The following is a 24,753-nucleotide window of genomic DNA, read 5'->3' on the forward strand; positions in this document are numbered from 1 at the left end:
TTTACTTATTGTTTTTTCAGTCAATCATTATTCTACCGAAGGCTTCCATCCTATCTGAAAGCTACGTTACATCCATTCTCAGGACCTAATTATGGCCATGCCCAGGGTCACCATCGACTTATCAACTTTTCCTTCTGTTCTTTTATGGCAGCTCCAGGATCAGACCGTGCTCATAAAGGCTATAGAATGTGTGGATGTATTCCCTCTAACCGACAGGGTGGACGATGGCTGGATTCTTCTCGAACTCCAGGTACCCAATCCTGGTTTGAAGCCAATGTCTTATCAGAGAAATGTTTGGTAGCCCCATCTTTCCTCCCATGCCTGAAGGCCCGGGGAGGGCCTCTGGGGGATGTGATTCTCCCACTGGCCTACCTCGGGGGAAAGCCTGGCTGAGAAGACTTTCGAAGTCCTAACCAACCCCAAGTCCTCTAGTAGGTAAAAAACGAAGTGACAGAAACAGCGAGGCCACCAGCAATCAGCCTGAACTCTGTCCTCACTGTGCCTATAACAAAGCAATGAAGAGCAATGGGCCGTGCCATCCATAAGCTGGTGTCTTTAGCCAGCGGTCCCCAGGCAGTGGGTGAAATCAGAGCCACACAGACTACAAGGCCCCTGCCGGTTGCTTTTTCGTTCCCATCTATCTGCCCGGAAAATCCTGCTACTGGTACTTGGGTTCACAAAGGACATCCTGGGTCCGTTTACTGAGGAGGTTAACCAGTGCTCTCCGTGGGCCCTGGGGTTCATGGGGAAAGCTGCTACACTCAACATTTCAATGAAGACCAGCGTTTCGGAAGTAAGTCCTGTTACAAAGACAAAGCGTGATGCTGGAGAAGACCAAGGCCAAGAACCAAGGTCTGGCACTCGGCCTTAGAGACCTGAAGACCCAGGGTAGCCCTGCGGATTAAATGAGAGAGCCAAACAAATGCCTGGCACAGTGAGAGCACGGAGTCAGCCTTGGTACGTGTTGGCCAGTAATACTATTATTGGCATCATTATTAGACACCTAAAAAAATGATTAGCCCCAGAGACACGTTCGCCGGCCCTACCAAATACACGTTCACTTCCCCTCCCCTCCCCCTACCCGCTTTATCTGCTCTACTAATTTGTTTATTTATCACCTAATTTAACTTAAGTGTGCTGCTTATGGTCTGCATCTCCTACCTGAATGCCAGGGTCACAAAGGCAGCAATCTTTCTTTTGTTCCCCGATATAACCAAGCACCTAGAACAGTGCCCTGCACAGAACAGGTGCACAATAATTATTTGTTGAATGAATGACTAGACAGGCCCATTCTTTTGTTCTTGCTAAGTATACACACTTCCTCTTACTGTTCACTATTTCACTAGTTGAAGAGAATTCCAGGCCCCTATCCTGACTTCTCCCCACTGAGGTCTCTTAGGTGATTTAAGTCTGGGTGATGAGGTGTGCAAGCCGTATTAGCCCTGGGTGCCCTCGGGACACAGTGGACAACAACACACATGTTACATCGGTTAAAACCCTGTCCCCACACAGGGAAGGCAAGGAGTGGACATCACATATCTATGTGCCTGCATTTTATTTTATATACTCTTCATAGCGTAGTTCAAATGACGGTTTGTTTTCTCCTACTTAAAAGTCGCGCCAGTGAAAACTCAGCAGTGTGGCAGCTCCAGTTCCAGACGCACAAACAGAAATATGTCTATAACCAACATGGAAAAGCCTGGACCAGGGAGTTAACCCAGCGGCTCCCATTTCTACGCCAACACCAGCCCTCCCTGGGCCTGTTGCCCGGCTGTGTCAGAGCCCCTGATCCCCGCTGCCACTCAGCGCAGCAAGAGCTTCCTGGTGGCGTGTGACGGTCCACGCAGCAGCAGCCTGAGTGTACCCCGAGCTCCACCCCCAACCTGCCCCCAAATACGGCGCGTGCTATCTGCTTTCTGAGGACTGTCTTCTGAAAAGATAAGCTTAAGGTAGCAGCAGAGAGCACAATGTTCAAAAAAAAGTGGCTGCGAGGGGCCAGCAGACTGGTGGACGATCTTCTGTGTGGTGGCAGATGGCCTTATCAGCGGAAAACTCGCTCAGACTCTCGGGAACTGTCTTTTGACTTTGGTAAAGGCTGACACTCCCTGGCTTTGTAGACTACTAAGATGACAAATCTCCCTGTGATTCCTTTTCAGAGAAGTCACCAAAAGGACTCCGGCTGGAGTCCGTGGTTTCGGGCAGCCCCGAGATCAATTTTTGCCAAAGCAAAGAGAGACCGGAGGCTTGTTCTGGAGAATCTGGGCACTGCTGGGCATTGTAGATAATTCAGCCTCATGTATATAATGGCCTGAACAGTATCTCCATTATGTGATACTCAGTGTGGCTGAATCTGACACTAAATGGCCTCTCAGATTCAGGAGAGCCTCCCGGAGCAGAGAAATATGAGCATGGAGATTTTTTTTTTTTTTTTCTGAAAAGTCCCTGTTGGAAAAGGGAAAGCTTTTTCTGGACATGACCTTCTCAAAGACATCCCAGTGTTAACTCAGTTTCTATGTGAAGCTTTTAAACGGGTTCTAGAAATCTGGCCAACTGACTCAGGAAAGAAAGTTTCTTTCTGCCCCGACGCCCACGGTTGGCCGTCTGAAGGCCTAATGTCCCAGGGAACACGCAGCTCTCCACTTCGTCATGACCTCACCTGGAGGCCAAAGATGCAGTGACACCAGCACACAAGGGCCTCTCTCTCTTGATCCCTTACAACACAAGGCTGCGCTCTCAATTACTTGATGGAAAAAAGACGAATTTTCCCTCAAACTTCTCATCGCATTTCTGGTTGCTGCTGAAAGAGTTGGCAGCACCGGACCCTGTTTATCCTTGGAAAGCCAACTTCTGAATGTAGACCTTTCAGCTGAAGAATGGACAAGGCTGCTCGCCCTCAGAGCAGAGGCTTTTCTCAGCCAGATCCAGACTTCCTGTCTTGAGACAGTGAGGATGCCGAAGGAGACCCAGAGCCCCCAACTTCCCAAGAAAAGGCCCAGCCCGCCCAATATATGTAGGAAGATACATCCCCTAGACGCACGTAGGGGAACGACCTTGTCTCTTGTAGAAGGTCGGGCCGGATGATCCTCTAGGGATCCCTCTGAGGTCCTCAGTTTGTGACAGGCCCCGTCTCTGAGGAGCTGGCCCTACTGGCCAACAACCCAACCCAGACTGCATTCCTCTGTGTTCCTCTTCATGTTGCTTTGACGTTGGACCTGACCTGTGAAAGGCTGCTCTGCTTCCTAAACCTTCTAGACCCCCAACTCAGGACCAGCTTCTTGGTCTGCCACTGTCTCCACTATAATGCCTCCCAGCAACCACGCCAAGATGCCTGACCTTCCAGCCTGGCCTCTCACCTCAAAAACTGTGCACAGGCAACTAGCCCCTGAGTGGTGACGCTGTATGCGGGCACAGGATGCCCCCGTGAAGGCATCCGTCCTCTGTGGGAGGCCCTGGGGTTCCTCCAGCAGCCATGCATGGCACCGAGAGTCAGTTCCTCCCGGGTTCAGGTCCCAGCTCTATCATTGGCTCTGCTGAGCCATCTTTGCCAAAAGGCTCCTCTGATTTTTGGTTCTGCTTCTCTAAAAGAGCTGAACAACAAATGCATCAGAAGATGGTCTTGAGGATTCAGTGAACATCGGATGAACGGCAACTTCAAAAGATACACTATAGACCTGGAGTTTATTCTAACTTCCTTGCACCTCTAAAATGGTTCTTTTGGTGAGTTGGGGTTAAAAAGTTCATCTTCCTTGAAAAGGAAGAGAAGCCATAGAGAGAAATGGTTCACTGCCCTAGAGGATGGTGCGGGGCTGCCTGCTGGTAGAGTAGGCTTAGGCAGTACAAGTCCAGTGTCCACCCTCCTGCCAGCTGCCCCGGGTCCCTGCCCAGCCCGTCCTGGTGCCCAGAGCTGTGTCGCCTCACCTCATTTCAACCCGTTCTATAGGGGCAGCCCAGCCTTCACCTCAGTGGCATCTTATGTTCCAAAGAGCAACAGAGGATCTTGGCTTCCACTGAGACCTCAGGAGGAGGGAAGTATCTAGGGAAGGCTTTCCTCAAACTTGGAACTCACAGAAAAAAAACATCCTGGATCAGATTTCCTTTGCTCAAGGATCTCGTCCTGGAATCCAAACAGCTCCTCAGCCTCACAACCAGCCCCGCTGCGTGGAGTATAATGGAGGTACTGTTTAAGATATTATACGTGCGAAGGGGGAAAAAAAGGACCTAGAAGAAAAATGCTTGGAAAAAAAATGGATGGCTTTTAAATATGAAAAGTTTGGAAAAGCAAGTGGCACATTCACCAGGCACAACCCAGCCAGAGTCATGCGAGGCTCCCGCAGAGCCTGGTCCCTTCCTTCACCCGGTGTCTCCCATGGGCTCTGGTTCTGAGAGACACAGAAGTCTAAATGACCTATTTATTTTGATAAGGCCTCAAAGTGGGATTTTTGAGCCTGCCTTATGTGGAAAAGCAATTCGCCCCGACTAGATTAATTGAGTGTTTGCCCAAATTCCCCTCCACATTGGGCCATGTAGACACAACTAAAGTACAGGCTTTTTGGTCAAATCCGCCTCAGGTTTAAAAGGATTCCAAGTAGGAAAAAGAAACCCTAACAGTTCCCTTAGGTAACAGGGCTTGAGGAGAAATGAGAGGCAGTCTGTGTTTGACTCCCTTTGCTCTGCTGAAGACCCTGATGGGAACGGCCGGCGCTGACGTTTTCACAGTGAAGCTGTCCTCACTCGCTCTGGCCATCAGGGATACAAGCCTGTGTCTGCTCTGCAAATCAGCTTTTGCATCCTTTTCTTTTCAAGCTCTGCGGGTCAAGGCTCCCTGGTGAGAGTCAGATGGTTATTGCTCTACCCTCCTCGTTCTCTGTGTAATTCTTTGTGCACGTATCTCCCTTTGCTTGGTGATGATCTTTTGGGAGACAGGGACTGTCTTAAATCATCTTTGTTTCCCTCGCCCACCCGAGATTCTTCCCTTCTCCACTACTAGCTTATTGGACTGAATCAGTGTCTCCTATTCCACATTAATTCATTCAACCAATTTTTATCGAATGTCTACTATCGCACCAGACACTGCTCTATGTGCTGAGAACACAACGATGGCTAGACACACGTGCCCGCTCTGTGGGACTTACATTCAAAACAAACAGTAAACTACATTGTATATGAGAAGCTGGTGAGAGCTAGGAAAAAAGAGAAAAAATACTGAAAGCGCAGCAGGCAGTCCTAGGACAGGGAGGGCCTCACTGAAAATACACGATTAGAGCAAAGACTTGACCTGTCTACTGTTGTGACAAGAGAGCTCTCCCTTGTGCCATACTTTTCCCATGAAGAGTGACCAGCTCGCCTTACATTGATCGGAAAGCCCGATGCCCTTTCATTAGCTCTTGATTTAATGAGAATTGTTTTATGTTGGAAGACAACAAAATCAGTGAAAAAATTTGACAGCATCTTTTCTGTGTTTGGTGTTTGGGTGAGGACAGTAAGAGGAGTAATGAATCTAGTCTAGTAAGAGATTTCACCAGTTTCTGCAAATTTATTTATTATTATTATTATTTTTTAAAGATTTATTTATTTATGATAGACATAGAGAGAGAGAGAGGCAGAGACACAGGAGGAGGGAGAAGCAGGCTCCATGCAGGAGCCTGATGTGACACTCGATCCCAAGTCTCCAGGATCACACCCTGGGCTGCAGGCAGCACTAAACCGCTGCACCACTGGGGCTGCCCAGTTCCTGCAAATTTAGAATCAGGGCAATTGGCAACTCTGAGGTCTTCCCCTCCCACTGTCTTAGGATTGTCATTCAGGTCAAGAAACTTAAAAATCCCAACACAGCCTATGATTTGTCCTCTGACCTGCATCTGAAATAGTTTGCAGGAAAGGGTGATTCTCTGGGGTCAGCGTAGGAAAAGTGGACAGGTCAGTTTATTGTGAAGGAATACTCCATCTCTGTGGCCTTGTAGGTAAGCATGGAATACTTTCATCCGTGAATCCTCCATCCACACAACAAAAACACAGTAGTTAAAGAAAAAGAACCACCAATTCTTGGTAGGTGGAATGTGATCTCACTTATATAACAGAATCAGAGGCTTCTTTTCAGACTGGAAGAGACCTCAGACATTATCTAAACCAGACATGCAAATTAGCACAGGCCTGGAGGCCCAAAGCCTGAGAGAAAGCATATGTGGCCATATAAGAATTTTAATAGAAATTGAAAGTATGACTCATAGCATAAAAACTGCCATTCTCTAAACTCCTCTAGGATATTGGGCAGGACCTGATAATTATTTTACAGGCAGGCCAAAGACTTTTTAAGCTCAAAAATTTTTCAAAATTATACCAAGAATGATTTTCCTCTCTTTGGAAGAGTGGTACCTAAATCTTAGTGAGCATAAGGCTGTTTGTGGTGTTAGCAAGGGTGCCTAAAGATTTTTCACTAGAAGGAATTCCGTAATTTCTCTTTAATCTACTCCAAGCAGGGAAACAGCTCATTGCAATGGGAAGAACTCTGGACTGGGGTTCAGAACTCCTTGCTTCCCATCTCTGCTGGTTACCAGCTGCGTGAATTAAGGCAAGTGACTTAATCCCTCTGAATCTCAGTTAACCTATCTGTAAAAGGTAGGTACTTGAGTGGGGCAGGTGGGGGGGGGGGGATTCTTCTAAATTCAAGAGTTTGGAAAACCAAATGGTTCCTTTAATCCCCCCAGGTTCTACTGAGGAGAAATGAGATCATGTGTGTGTGAGAATGCTTTATAGTTTAATTCATCAGAGATAGGAAGTGATTCTTTCTTGTGTCAACCAAAGCTAATTTCTTTTTGGTTCTTTCTTTAGTGAAGCAGAAGGATTGAGTAAATATTTAATTATTTAAATTGTCAAAGACTAGATTTCTTTTCCCTGGTGAATCTATCAAGTGTTAATGTTTATTTACTGGATATCTATAGGGCTGGAAAAAAGGTTGCAGGACCAAACTCACAATTAAAGACTACGAGGAAATCTTGTAATTAAGTAATTAGGTTCATAGATAGCTTGTGAGTGTGGTAGTGAGATTGTAGTCTCTGGGAGTAAGGAAAAAATATCTTGAAGAAAGTGGGACTTCAATTGGGCTTTGAAAGGTGTATTGAATTTTGTTAGACATTTTCCTTTCAGAGTATACTTGACACGAGAATTTGAACTTTATCAAAGAGGCATGTTTAAACTTTTTCTTGATCCTCCCAGGTGGGAGCTTAAAGATCCCTGAGATGAGAGAGGAAAAGCCCACACAGGTCCTGGTTAGTGTTTCTAGCTATAGTATCTCTTCCTCAAAGAACTAATCTCGAAAAGGATAATTCATGAGAAATAAGTTCTTCATTTTCTTTGATAGGGGCTTCTCTAAAGAGAGTAAGTTATTAACATTTATTTATAAAAACAACTTGGGAAAGGTTTTTATATTAAAATAACGGATGACACTATTGATGGCTTGGGTTCTCACTAGAAGTTGCCCCAAACCCCTACACCTCTGGCAGGAAAGAAGCTTCTCTCTCTCTCTCTCTCTCTTTCTACAGATAGAGAGATAGATAGATTGATAAGGGAGATAGGTAGGTAGAGGGATAGATAGATGATAGAATTTGGTTTATGGCATGAGACAAAGCAAGCTTCTTTCAAACACTTTCCAATGACTACCGCCCCCAAACAACCTCTCTGAATAATTACTAAATCAGTAAATTTTGCAAAACAAATGCATTTGGAATATTGTATGTTGAGGCAGCCACCAGCAGGTCCTCTGGAGCCCTTGACCTAGTATTTTCTTTCTCAAATGCTTTGGGACCTCACTACTCAAAACAGCCAACAGGGGGCACTTCTAGCTTCTATTACAAACCAAGACCACATGGTAATAGACATGGAGTTACATCAACCTAGGCCAATTTCACTATGAGTCTTAGCTCTGCTATCTGGAATGGGATGAAATGTCTGAGTCAAAGTGAAACTTGGTAGAGATGAGAGGCCTAAAATAGTAATAATCAAGAGTCTGGAGATGAATTGGAAATTCAAAACTCAAATGGCCCACTTAGTAAGTGTGAAGTGCTACTGAGAAACTGGCATTAACAGTGGTAGGAGCCACACCCCCCGCCCCAGCACTGTCACGGGAGGCCCCTCCCTGGTGGGGGTGGGGTGGAGGTGTCTGGCTGAGCGATTGGAAGGGTGCTCTTGAGGTCAAGTGGCCTCCAAATACCTTTCCACAGCCTTGCCCTGTCTCCTCCCACTCCCCCCACCCCCATGTTTACTTAAAGCCATTTTCTCTTATTAAAATGCAAATGAAGCATTTTAATGGGCTCATCCATTTCTTGTCACCATCATTAATGTTGCAGGGCAAGTTGGTACCTGTCTGGTCTTGGTTGCTCCAGGAGCATTTATGAACAGCTTCAAGACATAAAGACAAGACACGCCCGCGGAGGGCAGGAAGGCCGAAGTTGTGAGAACTCATAAGCAGCCAGGACAGGACCTGGGCCTGAGTGCCTTCTGGGCACAGGGACAAGGAAAGGCCCAAACTGTGGTTGCAGAAAGGATGCCCATGCAGAGCAAGGGAGGCACATTTCTTCTCCCTGCAGTCTTCAAACAAAGCTCTGGCTTGGTGGAGGTGGCGTCAGGGGACAAGATTCCAGAAGTTACTTATTCAAAGAACTTAAATCTGGGCTTGACTTGCTCCCGGGCTCCTTCATCCAGCACAGGCGCACAAGAATCCAGGAGGGTGTGTGTGGGGTGGGGTGGCTGGAGCTTCCTGGCATGCTTCTTTCAAATGCCCCCAGGCCATCCTGGGATCTTCTTCCTCTTGGAGCACCATGTGTCATTGAAGATAAAGGTAAGGGATTGCTTGCCTTTGCAATTTGGTGGACATTTCACAACTAGGTTTACTAGCCTCATGTCTATCCACCCTTGATGTAAAAATTAAGTTTATTACAGTCCTCATTGACGGACTGTTACTTACTCAATCTATCATAGAACACAAAAGAGTGTGTAATGTTATGTAAATTATAGAGCACGATAATGAAAAGCACGTCTGTGAAACCACCTCACATGTTTCTTGAAATGCAAACACTGAGCACACTGAGTCAGGTTTCTGATTTTTTGGTCCTTAGCAGGAATTGATTAATCTCATCACATCCTCTTAGCAGCTAGATGACAGCAGCTGCCTGGAAGACACGGGTCTTTCCGAGGGGTGGCTTGGAAGGAAGACTGTGGAGCCTTGTCACCACCTGGTGGAAACTGCTGTGCCTCATACCAGCTTTGGTATTTGGGGTTAACCTATCTGTGCCCCAGTTTTCTCATGTGGGACATGAGAAATAATAATAGTGCCAACTAAATAAGGTTGCTGTGAAGTGAAGTGAACAGCAAGTTCTTGGCATGCGAAAGCCCTCCGAAAGTGCTAGCTGTTATGGTCAGCGGGGAAGGCGGTGAGAAAGGAAGGGAAGGTTCAAGTGAGCAGCAGGTGATACTACCTTTCCTTGGCTTGGTGGCTTGGTGACTTGGTGCTCCTCTGCCTTTTCTTTGCAGGGGAACACATGACCAGAGGACTCAGATCTGCAGGGCCCCCAAGGGGAGTTTAAGCTGATCAAAAATGCTCCAAAAAGGTGAAGTGGAGCTATCGTCTTGTGACCGCAGTCTCTTCCCCACAAGCTCTTCCCTCTTGGAGGAACCATCTTGGGGTCAAGTGAAGGGGAAATGGGACACATGGTAGGAAGAAAAGGCAAGGTCCACAGCCCTCCTGCAGCAGATGAAGCCAAAGTATTGCTCTTGTCTCGGGCTCGGGAAACACTACGAAGGGTTAGCTGTACGCTAAGCTCTTGGGGAATGCTTCGAGGCACTTAGCCTATAATTTTCATCCATCCACCCAGTGGCCTCGTCTAAGACACAGTGGCCACCTCCAAGATGCTTCAGGTCTTGCAAGGCAAAGACTATTATGATAGAATCTGTTGGATGCTAAATTGGGAAGACAGTGGGTCCAAGCAAAGCTCGGTGGGAATGGGAGGATGACCATATGGAGGAGATGGCGTCTGAGCCGGGCTGTAAGGGGTGAGCACATTTCTTCTCCATTAAGTATTTAAATACAGCACGGTTCTCCACGGTGGGCGTGGCGTCGGGGGGGGGGGCGGATTTCAGAATGTTGCTTCCGAGGACAGAGATTGGGCTGGGGGTGAGAGAGGGGAGAAAGGGTATGTGCCACTGGACAAGGCTGTCACATCCCTACACCCCGAAGGGACCTAGATTGTTCTGGAACTGACTTGTGCCTGTGGACCCTGCCTGGTGAACCTGGGCAGCTTTCAACTACGCACACTTGGAGAGGCTGGCTTTGGCCCCACAATCCCACTGAGCTGTGGCAGCAAAGTCAACTGACCTGAGTATCTAGAGGAGACAAGACTGAGAAGAGCCTGCCTGGAACTCTCGACCATCACTCTAGTTGTGCATGTCTGCCCCGTACAACCTGGGGGGCTCCTCGTTGACACGCAAGCACCTCCAAATTCCCTCCTGAAGTGTGACGATGGCGGTCTAGGTCTTTAAAATAACCCATCCATCGATCAAACACAGACACCAAGGAGAATGATCCTGGGAAGATACCTTTGCTTGAATACATTTTTTTTTAAATCCTCAAAGGAATAAAACGTATACAATTTGGATTATTCCTGTGACAGATGAGCTCCTTCAAATAAGGGAATTCAGCCCCTAATTGGAACTAAAGGAAGAAAAGATATGTCCCAATGACATTCCTCTGTACCTTCCTCCAACCAGGCAATGGACCAATACGGAAAGTCGTTTGCCTCGTTATTCTGGAACAAATTTACACTTGTCTTAGGAAACAGGCTAAGTGTTTCCAATAATTTAGAGAAAGCATGTCCTAGTCGCTGTGTGTAACCCACACATGTGCGATAACAGTGCACACAGCACACCCACGGAAAAAAATAACAGTGCTTTTACTTAAGAGAAAGGAAGGATAATGGTTACTTAGAAAGTGTCCCAGACAAGCTGTCAAATTGAATTCAGAGAGCTGGAGTCTGACTCCGGGACAGGGCTGGCTGGCTAAATTCCCTTGGGATTGGGGTTTCCTGCCTGCTACAGTTTGGAGACAACCATTCTTTGTTTCCAGCTCGCTCGCTCGCTCTCTCTTTCAATCTCTCTCTGGTGAACACACACACACACACACACACACACGTACGTACGCACACAAAAACATGTAGCTCTCCAAAGAGGGTCAGATCGAAAGCAGACAAAACATTAACTCTGGAATTTCAAAGAAAAACAGTTTAAAAAAAATAAAATGGAGAGAGCAAGCTACTGTCTATTCTAGAATCATAAATCTTGCCTTTGGACCACAGAAACAGCACACGCTCTCGCTCTCTCTCTCACACACACACTCAGCAATCACCCCTGCTTTGCTAAAAATGGATTAGGGGTATTTCATCATAAAGGAAAAACATATAATGACAAAGTTCTTAACGGGCCCTCCTGTGAGGCCTTAATACCCTCAAATTTTAAGTGCATGTTGGTTGACACAGACAGAGCCTGTGGAACCATATAACCTGCTACATAAGAGATGTTATTTACTCCCTAAAAATAACAGGAGATTACCTCAGAGTATTACAGGCCTTTTCCTACGGGGACACGTGTTCCAGACCAACCCCCATGTGCCACCCTATCCGGGGCATGCCCGTGCCCGGCACCACGCTTCCCTCCCCTTCCGCAGAGACACTGCACCCGGGAGGCCGCCTGAAGCCCACCGTCCCCCAAGTGCTGTACTCGAAGACACGTCACACTCATTCGCTACGCGATACACACCGTGCGTAGCTTTGGGAATAAATATTCTGAACTCCTCTCTGTTTCTTTTTTCCCCCATCAAAACAAAACTTCTCAAGGCAGCTTTTCAAGTTAGGAAAAAATTCAGAGATATAGAAAAGCAGAGAGAAAAGTCTATGGAACCCGGGAGGAGATCCTTTATCCTGCTTTAACCAGCACAGCCTCATGGTCAATCTTATTTCAGCCCGACGCCCACCTACTCCCCTCCTCAGCTCCCATTATTTTGAAGCAAATTTCTGGTTCTGGGTTCCCTTGCAGAGCTTCCCTGTCTTCTACAGGGAGACACCCAACTGGATGTGGTCTTCCAGCTTCATGTAAGCCACCTGGAGTCCACTCAGGGTTCCCCTCCTCATGGCCCTGTCACACATGCAGGCCTTGGTGCTTCCCCAGCGCATGCTCACCCCTAGAGAGCCTCCCTGGGGCCCCTCTCCCTAAATACAACCTGAACACATATGCCCCCCCACTCACTGCGGGCCCCTCCATATCCATATCTGACAGGCCCAGCCACACTGACTGGTGTCTTTGGGGTCTATCACCTTCCCCTCATCTCCATATCCACCCCCGGGACTACCAGGCTGCAGATTTCCAGAGGCCTCCCATCTTCCACTCTGACCTCCAAAATGCAACCATAAAGGACACCCCAGAGAGGATGTGAATGCAGGGGGAATGGCAACATTTGGTGATATATCCCCCAGACTCCAACACACAGTATTTAACTACTTACTGGCCTAGTCTGTAGTATCTCTGATTGTAAGCCCCTCGATGGTGGGTGCTGGGGACACACCATATTTCTGGGGCTCAACCTAGTGTCCCAAACATGGTAGGTTCTCAATAAATGAAGATGTGATTGAAGAGGGCGGAGGATGGCATGAATCACAGACTTTTGGTCCATCCCTGACTAAGGTACTGAGTGACTTCAAGCTCTGTCCCTTGCCCTTCACTCCCTGTGTGGTCTTGGCTGGACCCACGTCTTCTCTGGCCTCACATCTCTTCTGTCACATGAAAGCTTTGGGGGTGGGGGAGGATGCTCAACTTCAGTGCTTAATGATGTTTCTCTTCTCCGTTACTCTCAGAGAATTTCTTGGATATAAGCATGTATTTTTCCTAATTGGTTATATGCAATTTCATCTTACTCCTTAAGAGTTCCACGTGTATCTCCTTAATAAGATTTTAAGCCACACGGATGTCTCATCTGGGGTATTGCCGAGCCATACGACATGGTAAGGTAACCTTCTCAACCTTTGGCGTGGCTGTCAACAAATGGTAAACCCTCAAAAATATTCTAATTATTTTGCAATAATAATACTAATTATTATTCTAATTCACGCAGCTAACACATGGAGCATTTATTGCCGTGTCAGACACCACACGAAGTGATTTATGAATAGTATTATCAGCCCTGAAGGGGTATTAAAATAGCCTGCATTTTATACCGGAGGAAACTAATGCAGCAAAAGTAAGTGACTTGTCCAGAGTCACACAGGCTGAGTCCAGAGCTTGAATTTTTAATCAATACACTACAATGTTGAAGTAAGAGAGGAATACCTGCCTTAGGTAAATTCAGAACATTAATTGAATAATTTAATTAATTTAAATTTAAAATAATTTAATCAATTTAAATTTAGATGCTCGAATTAAGTATGTTGAGAGGTTGAGAACCAGCTTGGCAGGAGGAAAGAACCCAGAGACCTACGTTTGTGCCCTGCTCTCCCGAGACCTGGGGGACTTCCATGAGCCCTATAATCTCTTCAGGCCTTGTTTTCATTATCTACAGAATGGGAATAATAATAATACCAGCCGGGCTGTCTCACGGTGATGGCGAGAGGTGCAAATGAGATAATGGATGTGCAAATGCCTGGCAAACAATAAAGCGCTGCAAAAAAAGGGGCTGTTGCTATGTACAGGGGTGGGGGGGCCCTGCCATCTGGAAATCTCCTTGAGAGAAGCTGGGCTCTTGTTAGCATGATCTTCAGCGCCAGTTCGGCATTTCTCTCCAAAGGGCGTGGAAAGGTAGTTGCTCCCCCCCCCCATACTTAGAGTGTAAGCACACAGATTTTTTATCCATTAACCAAGGCAACTGCTAGAGACACTATTCCACAGGCAGACGCCCTACCCGACCGATTTCAGGTTTTGCATTCAGCAGCAGGTTCTGAGATTCCCTGGCTGGGGCAAGAAGCTCGGTGCTACGCGGGCCCTTGGCAGGTTTATGAGTTCCAGGAGTTAATAAACAAGGAGCTCAATATCCTCTGACTTTTGGAGAGTCAGACGTATTTAAACAGATCCAGCATGAGGAGCTAAGGAAATGAGGGTTTAGGCATGCAAAGCAGCTCTGAAGGAGAGATGGGCCGATTGCTGCATGCTCACCGGCCAGCGGAGAGCACTGGGAGGCCCTAGGGTTTGCCCCGAAGACAAGGTGGAGCTGTGACCTGCGCCCCCAAACACATGCCCACCTTGGGGTAGAGGGCAGAGAGAACAGGTTTGGAGAGTCTGTGGTCCTGGCTCCAGGACTCACATGGACTTGGAGAGGCCTCTTAGCTTTCAGAACCCCAGCGTCCTTATTACAAAATCAAGCTATATGGGTGCCAGGGGTGGCACAGTCGGTTGGGTGTCTGACTCCTGATTTCAGCTCAGGTCATGATCTCAGGGTGGTCGCTGGGCCTGGAGCCCACTGGAGATCCTATCTCTCCCTCTCCCTCTGGCCCTCCCCAAAATAAAATCAAGGATCCAATACCATGTCTGCTATTTAGATACATATAATGAGGGCGTGAAAGAGGAATTTCTGAGATGTGAAGAAAGGTACTAACGCAAACGTGTCAAAATCAGTGATAATTATAACATCATCAATGACATCGAAGAAAAGAACAAATGGCAATCATGTGGTCCCTTCACTCAACCTGAACCTATAGGACCCGCACTAAGCGCCAGGAAAGGTCAAGATCAACCACCCAGTATATCTTTAAGAAAACCTGGGGGTGCTCTGAGCTGGGTCTCCTCGTCTCTCTAGTTTGTGTCCGCACCATAGCACAGCACTTCTTGATATTGGCTGCAGGTTATGAGAGAAACCTGGAGATCTTCAAAACCATCCATCCCCGAAGTCCACATGTCACTCCCAGCTATTCTGAACTACCTGGTCATGTGTGCAGCCTGGGCATCAGGATTTTAGATTTTTTTTTAAATTTAAAGATTTCCTTTTTTTTTTATTGTGATGATAAAACATCCCCAACAGAATTCACCATCGTTCACTATTTTTTGGTGTACATTTCAGTGGCATTAAGCACGTTCCTTGTGTAACTCTCACCGTCGGAACTTCTTCATCTTTCCAAACTGAAACTCTGTACCCCTTCAATGACAGCTGCCCCACCCGTCCCTCCTCCCAGCCCCAGTAACCACCGGTCTGTGTTTTGTCTTAATGGATCTGCGTACTCGAGTAGCCTCCTAGGCATGGGGTCGTACAATATTGGTTTTAGGGTACTAGTATTTTCTAAAAGCTCTCCCAGTGATTCTCTGCGCAGTTCAGACCAGAAGGTAGTGCCAAGCAGGGCTTGCATATGAAGTCGTTTTTGGGAAAAGAGAACAGGATGGAGGTGTGGATGGAGATGATGGGAAAATTATGAATTGGGGCAAAATAATGGGAAAACTTTCAACTCTCTCCTGAAACAACATTTAGGCCAGATATTGTCTGCATGGAAATCCAGCGGGAGGGAATGAGCCGTATTTGTTAGGGAGACCATCTGAGGCAAGGAAATTTTGAATCCTACAACCCGGCTTTGAGCCTTTGCTATGCTGTTGACTAGCTGTGTGCTCTTCAGTGAACCACTTAATATTGCTGAATTTCACTTTTTCTGTCTGCAAACCGGAGAGGATCTTAGCTACCTTTCAGGGATGTTGCAGGTCAAAAGCAGAGGCAAAGCATGTGAAAGTGTCTACGGCATTACAAAATCCTACCCAGACGGCAGTTGTGGCTGCTATTGTAAACCGAGAACAATCACTTCCATCCTACTTTATTTTTTAAAAGTGCATTAACCTCAGCAAGTAAAGGTCTAGAGAGCACCACTGTTTTAACGGGGGCCAAGCCGTGACTATAGAATACTTAATTTAAAGGGGCTTAAAGACTGTTATAAATTAATTTTTAAAATCAAGTCTTACTTCCTGGGCACAAATAACCTTTACAGAGAGCAATCATTTTCAAGAGACAAGCTGGAAGGGTGATTATGCCATTTTAAAGCAAAGAAAGGCGTTCTAATTTGATAAGTGAATTGAAGAAGTAGTAATAGACGTCATCTCCTCAACTTCTTTCCTTTGTGCTTGATGCCAGCACCTTCTTTCTTTTGTGCTTGATGCCAGCACCTGCCCTTTATGAAGCACAACACACACATGCACACACACACACACACACACACACACACACACACACCAGAGCTCCGGGGCTCTTGAGGTTCTGGGGCTGTGTGGGGCTGTGTGTGTGTCTTATTCAAACAAGATGGAGCCAAGGTTGTATGGTGTCTTCTCTTTATTTTTCCATTTAATATTTTAAGTAATAAAGCTAGCTATTAGAGAAAAAGCATGCATGTGTGTGTGAGAGAGAGGGAGAGAGGGAGAGAAATGGGGAGGAGGGTGAAAAGGAAGGAGGGAGAAGCCTGATTAGCTTTGTCTTGCTAATGCACTTTGTTTTGTGGATGATGGGCCTTTCAGACAGATTCAGTCCACCTCACAAGGGGGGAGGCAACACAGAAGCAAGACAGCTCAAGTGGAAAGCTTTGCTGGGGACAAAAGATGCACCTGCAAAGCACAGACTTAATGGTCTCCGGAGGCCAGGACCGATGTTGGGAGACAAATGCCCCAGCACCACCTGAATGAGGTCCTGGCAGTGTGCGTTTGCCTGGATACTACAGTTAATTTATTTCAGAAAAGGGGTTGTTGCCCAGCAAGAGCGAGTTATTCCTGCAATAAGCCTGAATAAGCCCGGTGGCATTACAAATGCACGGCCGCCTGCACACAAAAGGGCCAAGGGAAGGAAATGCCGTATGGTAGGTAGAGGAGAGAGGCTGAAAGCTAAGACCCCTGGACGAGTAATGAGTTGCTTATCAACGCGGTTCAACTCAGACTTGCTTCTAAATGACGATCTGTATTTTAAGCCCAATATCGAATATTCTCTCATTGGCTCTGCCCCAGAGCAGAGCCTCACCGGTCTCCAGCAGGCTTTTTTGCCTTGGGCCTGTAGAACTAAAGGAACTTGGAAGGATCACCTTGCGTCTCTTTTCCATCCCTTCCTCCTTCCTCTCCTCTTGCCCCCTTCCTTCCAAGAACCGGATCCCTTTCTGCGAATGAAATTCGTTCAATAAATAAACCAGATCAAAGCAGGGCAGCCCTGAATGAAGTCAGAGCTTCGCCTGTGGCTCTAGGACATTCTCTCTAAAAGCCAAGAGCTCAAGAGTCAGGGCTTGACTCCTGCTGACGCAGTTCAGTCCTTTTTATTTGACAGGAAACAAAGATTCAGGGCATCAAGTGATTTTCCCAAACTAAGCCAAAGATGCCCTGACTTCCAGGGCATCTTCTAATGTTTGTCACTATAGTACATTTTCTCTACGATAGATGTCTGCAACATGGTGTCAAATAGGTCAGCAAGTTAAGCGTGGGTTGGACTGTAGAACATGTCAATAGAATTTTAGTTTTCACAGCGAAATCCCCCCCTCCCAAAAAAAAAAATCTGATTTGGGAAGGAAAACGGTGGCCTAAGTAGGACCGACCCAGGGGGCAGGGGTGGGGTGGGGGGGAGAGGAAGCAAACAAAACCACAAAAGTTTAAAAGCAGATTCATCATGTCGTATATTTCCTCTACTACATCTTCTGGTCATTGATTATAAATTGTTAACAGCAAACACAACATCCTACCTGCTCAAAGGTGTGACGGTGGCCAAGACACCCAGGTGTTTTAGGTCTGCCTTCTTCATAACCCGTGAGGATTCTTAATCAAATGGTCTCTAAGGCTCTTCCCTTGGAAGAGCTTTAAGTTTCTCTGAAATCTTAGGCCGTGCTATGCTACATGGCCCCTGTACGGAGAACTTCCACCCTCATTCATCCTGTAGTAGAGCAGATATACGCTAAAGAAAAAGTAGTGAAGTAGAGAGCCAAGGAGGAGGGCATCGATGCCATACTCCTATTCATTTTTTAAGCCTCCACTCAAAATTCCCCTCTTCCATGGACTTTTTTTTTTTTTTTTTTTTTTTGCCTTGGGCAGATTTTTTTCACTTATTTTTTTTTTCTCCTTTAAACCAGGTACCATGAATTATTCACTTGTCTAAATCTAACACAGTATCTGGAGCAATAAATCCTCACGATGTTCCATAAATAAGACACTGAGAAATGCTATTAAAATGAAATCCTCACTGGCAAAAAATCATTTATTGAGGTTGTTTTCTGTCTCTCTCAACCAAACCAAACCAATGCAACCAAATCCCCAAATCACCACTTTAAAAATGAACTGGCATTGTTAAAATTCGTGAGGGGGGAAAAAAAAACCCTTAAAATGTGGCATTGCAAGAATCCTTTTAAAATCCTTAAAAAATTTATTATCTTCAGCAGAGGAAAGCCCTGACTTCCAGCTTCGAAAGGCTCGGAGAGCAACCCCATTTATTCCATGGTGTACCTACTTCAAGTCCCATCTTTGATATTATTACAAGATCTTTAAGGACCTTGCTCTATGTTTGCTGCTAGTGCAAGTGGGATAAGCTTTGGCTTCTTGCCTTGTGTGCTAGAAAAAAAAAAAACAAGAGATTTGGCGCTTGAAAATGAACAAAGGGAAACCTCAGTGAGTTAGGAGGCCAGAGAGGGAACCCAGAGGGCAGGCTAGTGTCTCTCAAGATATCAGTTGCAGGAAGAACTGTCATTTACAGACTTCAACAGATGTGTCCACTACCTACTACAGCAGAACAGTCTCCAACAGGAAAGAATCATCCATTACAGGCCGCAACAGGGAAGGACGTACACTGCATCTCTTATAAGAGATCCGCTACCCCTGTGCCTCAGCCGATGAAACAGTCATCACCCTGACCTCAACTTTCTCTAATGGACTTCCATTCAACATGACTCCTCCCAACTTCCTCCAGCTTCTCCACAAAATAATGTCCCTCTCCTTTGTTTGCTGGCCTGACCTATGGTTTTGCCATCGCTTGTTTATCCCGCATTGTTATTCTCTGCTCTTCTCAAACCCATTTTTGTTGGTAAAACAACCACGTTTTATTTTTAAGGTTCATGGTGCACAGATTTGCACGGAAGGGTGCCAATCCTGGTACAGAAGAAAATGCATGAGAGAAGGAACTCACCTTCTTTGACGCTCAGTCGTGAGGATTGGTCTGTGTGGGAGGTTGTGTTATAGGCCAACAGTGAACCTGGAAGGCAAAGCAGAAGCAGGTTTTAATGAGGTGTTCCTCTGAGATCGAGAGTAGAAGATGGGATGAGACGGGAATGGGGAGGGAAGAGATGGGGGTAGAGCAGAGGGCCAGATGGCTCCTTGAGAGAAATGGAAAGTTAATGGCATCTGTCTTGGGGGGGAATGTATTTGATTCCTGGAGTTCCCATCAGAGCAGGTTAGGACAGAATGCTTGTGGGTGGGTGGGACACGCACAGCCCTCCCCAGCAGGCACGTTTATGACTCTGAAGTTCTTGGGTGTCCCCACCGTGTCACGGCAGGAGCACAGGACTGGGAATGGCCCCGTGTGACTAGGGATTAAGTCTAGATTTGGGTTTCTTCAGAAAAAGGAAGGAGTTAAACTACAGCAGGAGTTGGCAAGCTTTTCCTATAAAGACCAGATAGTAAATATTTTAGGCTTTGTGGGTTAAATACAGTCTCTGTTGCACATTCTTTTTTGTTTTTGTTTTGTTTTGCCCATGGGCCAGAGTTGGCCAGATTTGGGCCAGATTTGGCCTGCAGTCTGCAGTCTTGCCACACCCCGGAGGAGAAGTGGCATGACTCCTGCCTGCTGGGATATCCTGTGGGTTTATGGACCTGTCCTTTTGCTGGTGGGTAAGATGCTTGGATGTTCCTCATTGTCGGTGGAGGGAAAGGGTGGAGGTGGCAGGAGTTCCAGTCGTGACTCTTGTCTTCCTTTGCAACTGTCTAAGAGCATACACCTGACTGTGAGGCACGGTACGTTGAATTTTCTGTCACCGCAGAGCGCTGCTAGACAATCTCTTAAAATTAAACCTGAATGTGTGACTACTCATACCAGGCTCTAGTCTAGGAATTTTCAGGGATGATAGTTTTTTTTTCTTTCTGTTGCATGTAAAAATTCCCCCTTTCCCCTCAAACGAAGCTTGTCCCTTAGTTTCAAAAGAATCCAGGAGTTTTATTTTGTAAAATGTAGGCAGCTTTGCAATTCTCCTTGAGAGTCTGGGATATGCTTTCACAGAGGACAGCATAAGCCCGCCCTGGGGGTTCGAGGCTAGGGAAGCCTTTGAAAAGTTTCCCTTCTCTGTACAGACGGGTGGCGGACTTGGGTGCCAGGGCTGAGGACCGGGGACGGGCTGTCAGACGCTCCTATTTTTAGCCTCCAGTCGTGGCAGGGATACCGGAGTGGAGCTGCTGCCTCACCCAGCTGTGGGCGTTTGGTTGTGTGCCTCAGAGAAAATGTGTGCCCTTCCAGGCCAGACGATGAGGGAGAGAATTTTATAAGAATCACCCAGCTGCCCAGCACCTATGACTTCAGGCCAGCTAGGCCTGAAACAGCTCCAAACAACGAAGAGGAGGGGGGAAGGCGGTGTTGAGAGCCCAGCACACCGAAGCGTGGATGGGTGCACACACTGTTTGAGAAATGAGACAGTCACATGCATGTCGCAGCCCGAGAACCAGATGCATCTGGTTGGTTAGTCTGCTCTCAACAGTATCAAGGACCAGGTGAGGCTGGGATAACCTCATTTCAATAGAGCTGTTTTGCAAACGAGAATTGGCAGTTAGACTGGCCTCTTCCCACTTACCAGCTTTGTGACTTTCCTCAGTTTACCTCGTCTCGCTAAGCCACAGGCTCCTTCTATATATAAAAAGAGGCTAATAATAACATCTACTTAACACGGGTGTTGTGAGGATTGAATAAAATACTATGCGTCAAGTGCTCACAAAAGATGCCGGGTTTCTAGTGAGTGTTGAGCTGTTATCATTATTATTTTTACTCCCTTCTCCCACAGACATCACAATGACAGACATTAAATCCTTTGTAAAAGAGCCTGCTGAGTGGCTCACCTTGTCCTCTGGACCTGGAGTTATGAATGGGTTCTGCTGCAATAAGAAATAATCCTCCATGACTGAAAGGAGGTTAAGAAATGGAACCAAACGTTCCAAGGGAATAGAAAAAAAAAAAAGTCTCAGGAGTAAGACCAAGAATGTCTGCCTCTCTGTCCCCGACATTCCCTCCCTCAGGCTGAAACCTCACGGCTGGAGCAAATAAAGAAAAATGATGGTCTCAGAGGAGCAAACTGCTTGAGTCATTAGTGCAGATTTAGCTGAGAGCACGAAGCTTAGATAAACCACATTTATTAAATTTTCCCCTTGCTGAAAGTTCTTCTCTGGGCACATATGAATTCCACAGGAAACTCCCAGAAAGCCAAGAGAAAGGGTCGTTTGACCCCTGCAAAGCTTGCATGAAATACATATTTCATGGTAACCTAGGAAAAGGATTTTGCCCCGAAGACCGTTCTCGGTTCAAGTTTCAGTCCTGGAAGGAGGGGCTGGCTCGGGGGCATCTGGCCTCCCTCCCCAGAGACCGACATCCCCTTCTCCTGTCCCAGCTTTCATGTGACAAGTTCTTCAGGCTGCAGAGGATGGCACCGCACATGCTCTTCTTACAGGAGTTTGTTCTGATACCAAGGAGGTCCTTCCTAGGGCCTGGCCTCCTGCTCTGGATTTTTTTTTCTCCCGCTTTCAGGCCCCTGTGTGGGGCTGATGTGAGCTCCTAATCTTCCCGGACCCCATCCCGTCCCCGTGACTAGGCTGTGACGGCAGGAGGGAAGCCCACACTCTGCCTGCAGTAGGCCCCAGACCCTTCACGTCTAGTCCCTTGCTCCATCCTCGCACAAGCCAGTATCCGTGCTTCTCCTTTCACAAATGAGAACATCAGGCTTCAGAGAAGTCAAGGAATTGGCTCAGGGTCACACAGCCAGAAGGCCCGGGAGGCTGGAGTCCCATCCTGTGTACTGAACCTGTGCTCAGGCTGGCAGACGCTGCAGCCTTTCGGGCTAAATCTGAGACACAGACAAAACTCATGTATGGTGTTGGGAATCGGGACGGTGGTTACCTTTGAGGAGGATGAAGGGGAGGCGACAGGGAAAGGGTTCGAGGGGGCTTCTGGTCTCCCCCTTGACCTTGAGCTGCAGGTGCTTATACAAGCGAGCCGATTCCCTTTGTAGATTAATTCCTGGAGTCGTGCATTCATGGTTTTGCTCGATTCTGTATCCTTCCATTAAAATGTGTATTTACTTGCTTATTTACTGTGCTTAAGGCACGTGTGCAGGCATATATGTACATCCACCAGTTCAGGGCCCCCGAGAAGCACGCCGTGGCGCTGCTCAGAATGCAGTGCCCCCGCCCCCAAGTGAAAGCACGAGGGAAAAAAAAATCATTTTCCGTCTCTGAGCCTATCCGTCACAGGATATCATACGAGGGATGTGAAAGAAGATGGAAATGAATAGAGTGAAGCTTTGCAGGTGTGAGGTAGGGCCCCAACAATGGGGCTTTCTTCTGCTCCGTGTCCCCCAACCCAACTTGCTCCTCATCCGAGACACCTGGAGTCGGGGAGACAAGGGTCTGGGGGCCGTGCCAAGGCCTTTGTCTCCTGCCTCGCAGCCTGCGGTTGTGGGTCCCCTTTCTCTGGGCTGAAGTGCCCGGCAGGTGGGAGGAGGGAGCAGGGAAGGAAGGCCCCGTGTCCTCCCAACAGGCTTGGCTGACTGCGGGGTGCAGGGGAAATCTGGCCTTTTGTTGTGTCTGAACCCTGTTCTCTCTTGCTGGTCAGTCCCCGGCCTGGAAGGGATAATACTTCACCAGCTTAATTGCCGGGACCCATCACCTTTGCCCAGGCATCTGAGGCTGGGGGGGGGGGGGGGGGGGGAGGCCACAGGACGCAGAATGTGTTTTCCATTAAGCTTAAATTAAAAATGGGAATCAAGATAGATACCTTTCCTGCAGTCTCCCTGTCACACACTTTATTTCTTTGTCCCGTGCCACCGTGATGCAAAAACACGGTTTCTCCGTCATTTCTCACGGGTCAGACTCAGAAACACACACAGGGCACGACAGACTTTTTGTCGAATGAAAAGGGACTCCTTTTCCTCCCCCTGCCTCTGGCCACCCCAAGCCCAGGACCTCCTGGGCTCCCAGAAACCCCAAACTCCCCCCAGCGGCTCCGAGTCTGTACTGCCAGCCGGGCGGCTGTCACTTCCTCTGAGGCTGGCGGGGAGGTCCCCACCGAGCCCAGGGGTGGCTCAATCTCATTTCCCTCAGCCCCTGCCAGGCGGGGTGTGCCTGGCACAGATACTGGCGGGGCCGCGGGCGGCTGGGGTGTGGGGTGGCGCCGGGAAGAGAGGGGGACAGGGTGAGTGTGGCGATAGGTTTGGCTTTAATCTGCCTCGTTCCAGGAGGCCACGGGGAAGTTTCGGAAAGCATTTATCTCTTGGTGCAAAGGAAAACAGAAAATGCAGTGGGGAGAGGGGCCTGGCCCTCCGCACGGGAGCCCCAGGGGAGCAGGGCTCGTTCTGAAGGAGAGAGCATGGGCTGCAGACCAGGGCCTGGCAGGCCTGGGCCTCCGCTACCAGCCTCTCCCCTCCACTGTCCACCTCTAAACCCGTTCCGGAAGCCTCCGGACCTCAGTTGCTTTGGCTTTAAAATGGGCATTACGCAGAGTGGCCCAGGTGACGTCCACAAGGGGGCGTCCTGTCCATGTACAGCCAGTGGCACCTGGGGAGCTGCACCCCTGAGCCCTGGGGTCCCCGGGAGACTCCAGAATCTTCCCACTTACAATGAGCATCCTCCCCCAAGGCCGCCCTCACCATCCTCCTCCCCTTGTCGGTGGGGGCAAAGTTACAGAGGCCGTGCCCTCCTCCCCACCCGCCCGCTCCATCTGGGACAGCTCAGGAGCCAGGTATGGAGAGCACGTGCCTCCAGGCAGGCCAGAGAAACCCCAACATGTCAGGCCAGAGATACCCCAACACGTCAGGCCATCAGACAGGACCTCGCTACGTCTTCTCCACCCTGGGGAATAACACCTTAAGATGTAAGGCTGGTGTTCTAACATGTAAAGGTATAGCTCGCCTCCCAGACAACCAGGATCAGTACTCAAGCACCTTTTGTGAACCTGTGAATTTGATGCCCGAGCTTCCTATCCTACAAAGGTTTTCTTTTTTCCTACCAAAGTCCAGAAAGATCAGATACTTTGGAGTGACCCGACTAACTGGAGATCTTCTGACTTCCAGCTAAATGAGAGGGCCTCCGACGTCCTTCTGTTGACTTTGCAGCCCTACGGCCCTCCTCCATCTGTGTCGGGGAGCTCAGCTCCCTTCCTCTCACCTCTTGCCCAAGTGGACAAGGCTGAACCCCAACCCCCTCGTCAACAAAAGGACAGATGCCAGAGCACAAGGAATTAGCTCCCCTTTCCCCTGCCTCAACTTAGCTGCCCCAGCCTCTGTCCCCAAAGCCCTGGCCTCCCTGCCGCAGCACAAAACATCCGCTGGAAGTAAGTCTGGGAAAACAATAAAGCGTCTGAAGGCATGTTGGTCGGCACCAGGGAGTTCCCAGCCATCTTGAGAGCAGACAGTCACCAGGCACGTGACCCCTGGGCAGGGGTCTCAGCCGACCAACCGCCACCCAACACATAGGGTCCCAGAGGCCACCGTCTGAAGCTAGACACCAGTTGAAAAGAAGCATGAACCAATTTTTTTTTTTCCCATGAAA

At 47.9% G+C, this 24,753-nt stretch overlaps 1 protein-coding gene across 3 annotated transcripts in view; it reads right to left on the reverse strand.

Annotated features, from left to right (window-relative positions):
- Nucleotides 1-24,753, reverse strand: part of FLI1 (Fli-1 proto-oncogene, ETS transcription factor) — a 121,777-nt gene that overhangs the window by 10,237 nt on the left and 86,787 nt on the right. For all 3 annotated transcript variants that reach the window (XM_041772922.1, XM_041772924.1, XM_041772923.1), the window contains exon 5: nucleotides 19,142-19,207. In XM_041772922.1, coding sequence (XP_041628856.1) covers nucleotides 19,142-19,207 — 66 coding nt within the window. The remainder of the gene's footprint in view (nucleotides 1-19,141; nucleotides 19,208-24,753) is intronic.

The sequence above is a fragment of the Vulpes lagopus genome, chromosome 10 (assembly GCF_018345385.1).
Source record: "Vulpes lagopus strain Blue_001 chromosome 10, ASM1834538v1, whole genome shotgun sequence".
Taxonomy (NCBI): domain Eukaryota; kingdom Metazoa; phylum Chordata; class Mammalia; order Carnivora; family Canidae; genus Vulpes; species Vulpes lagopus.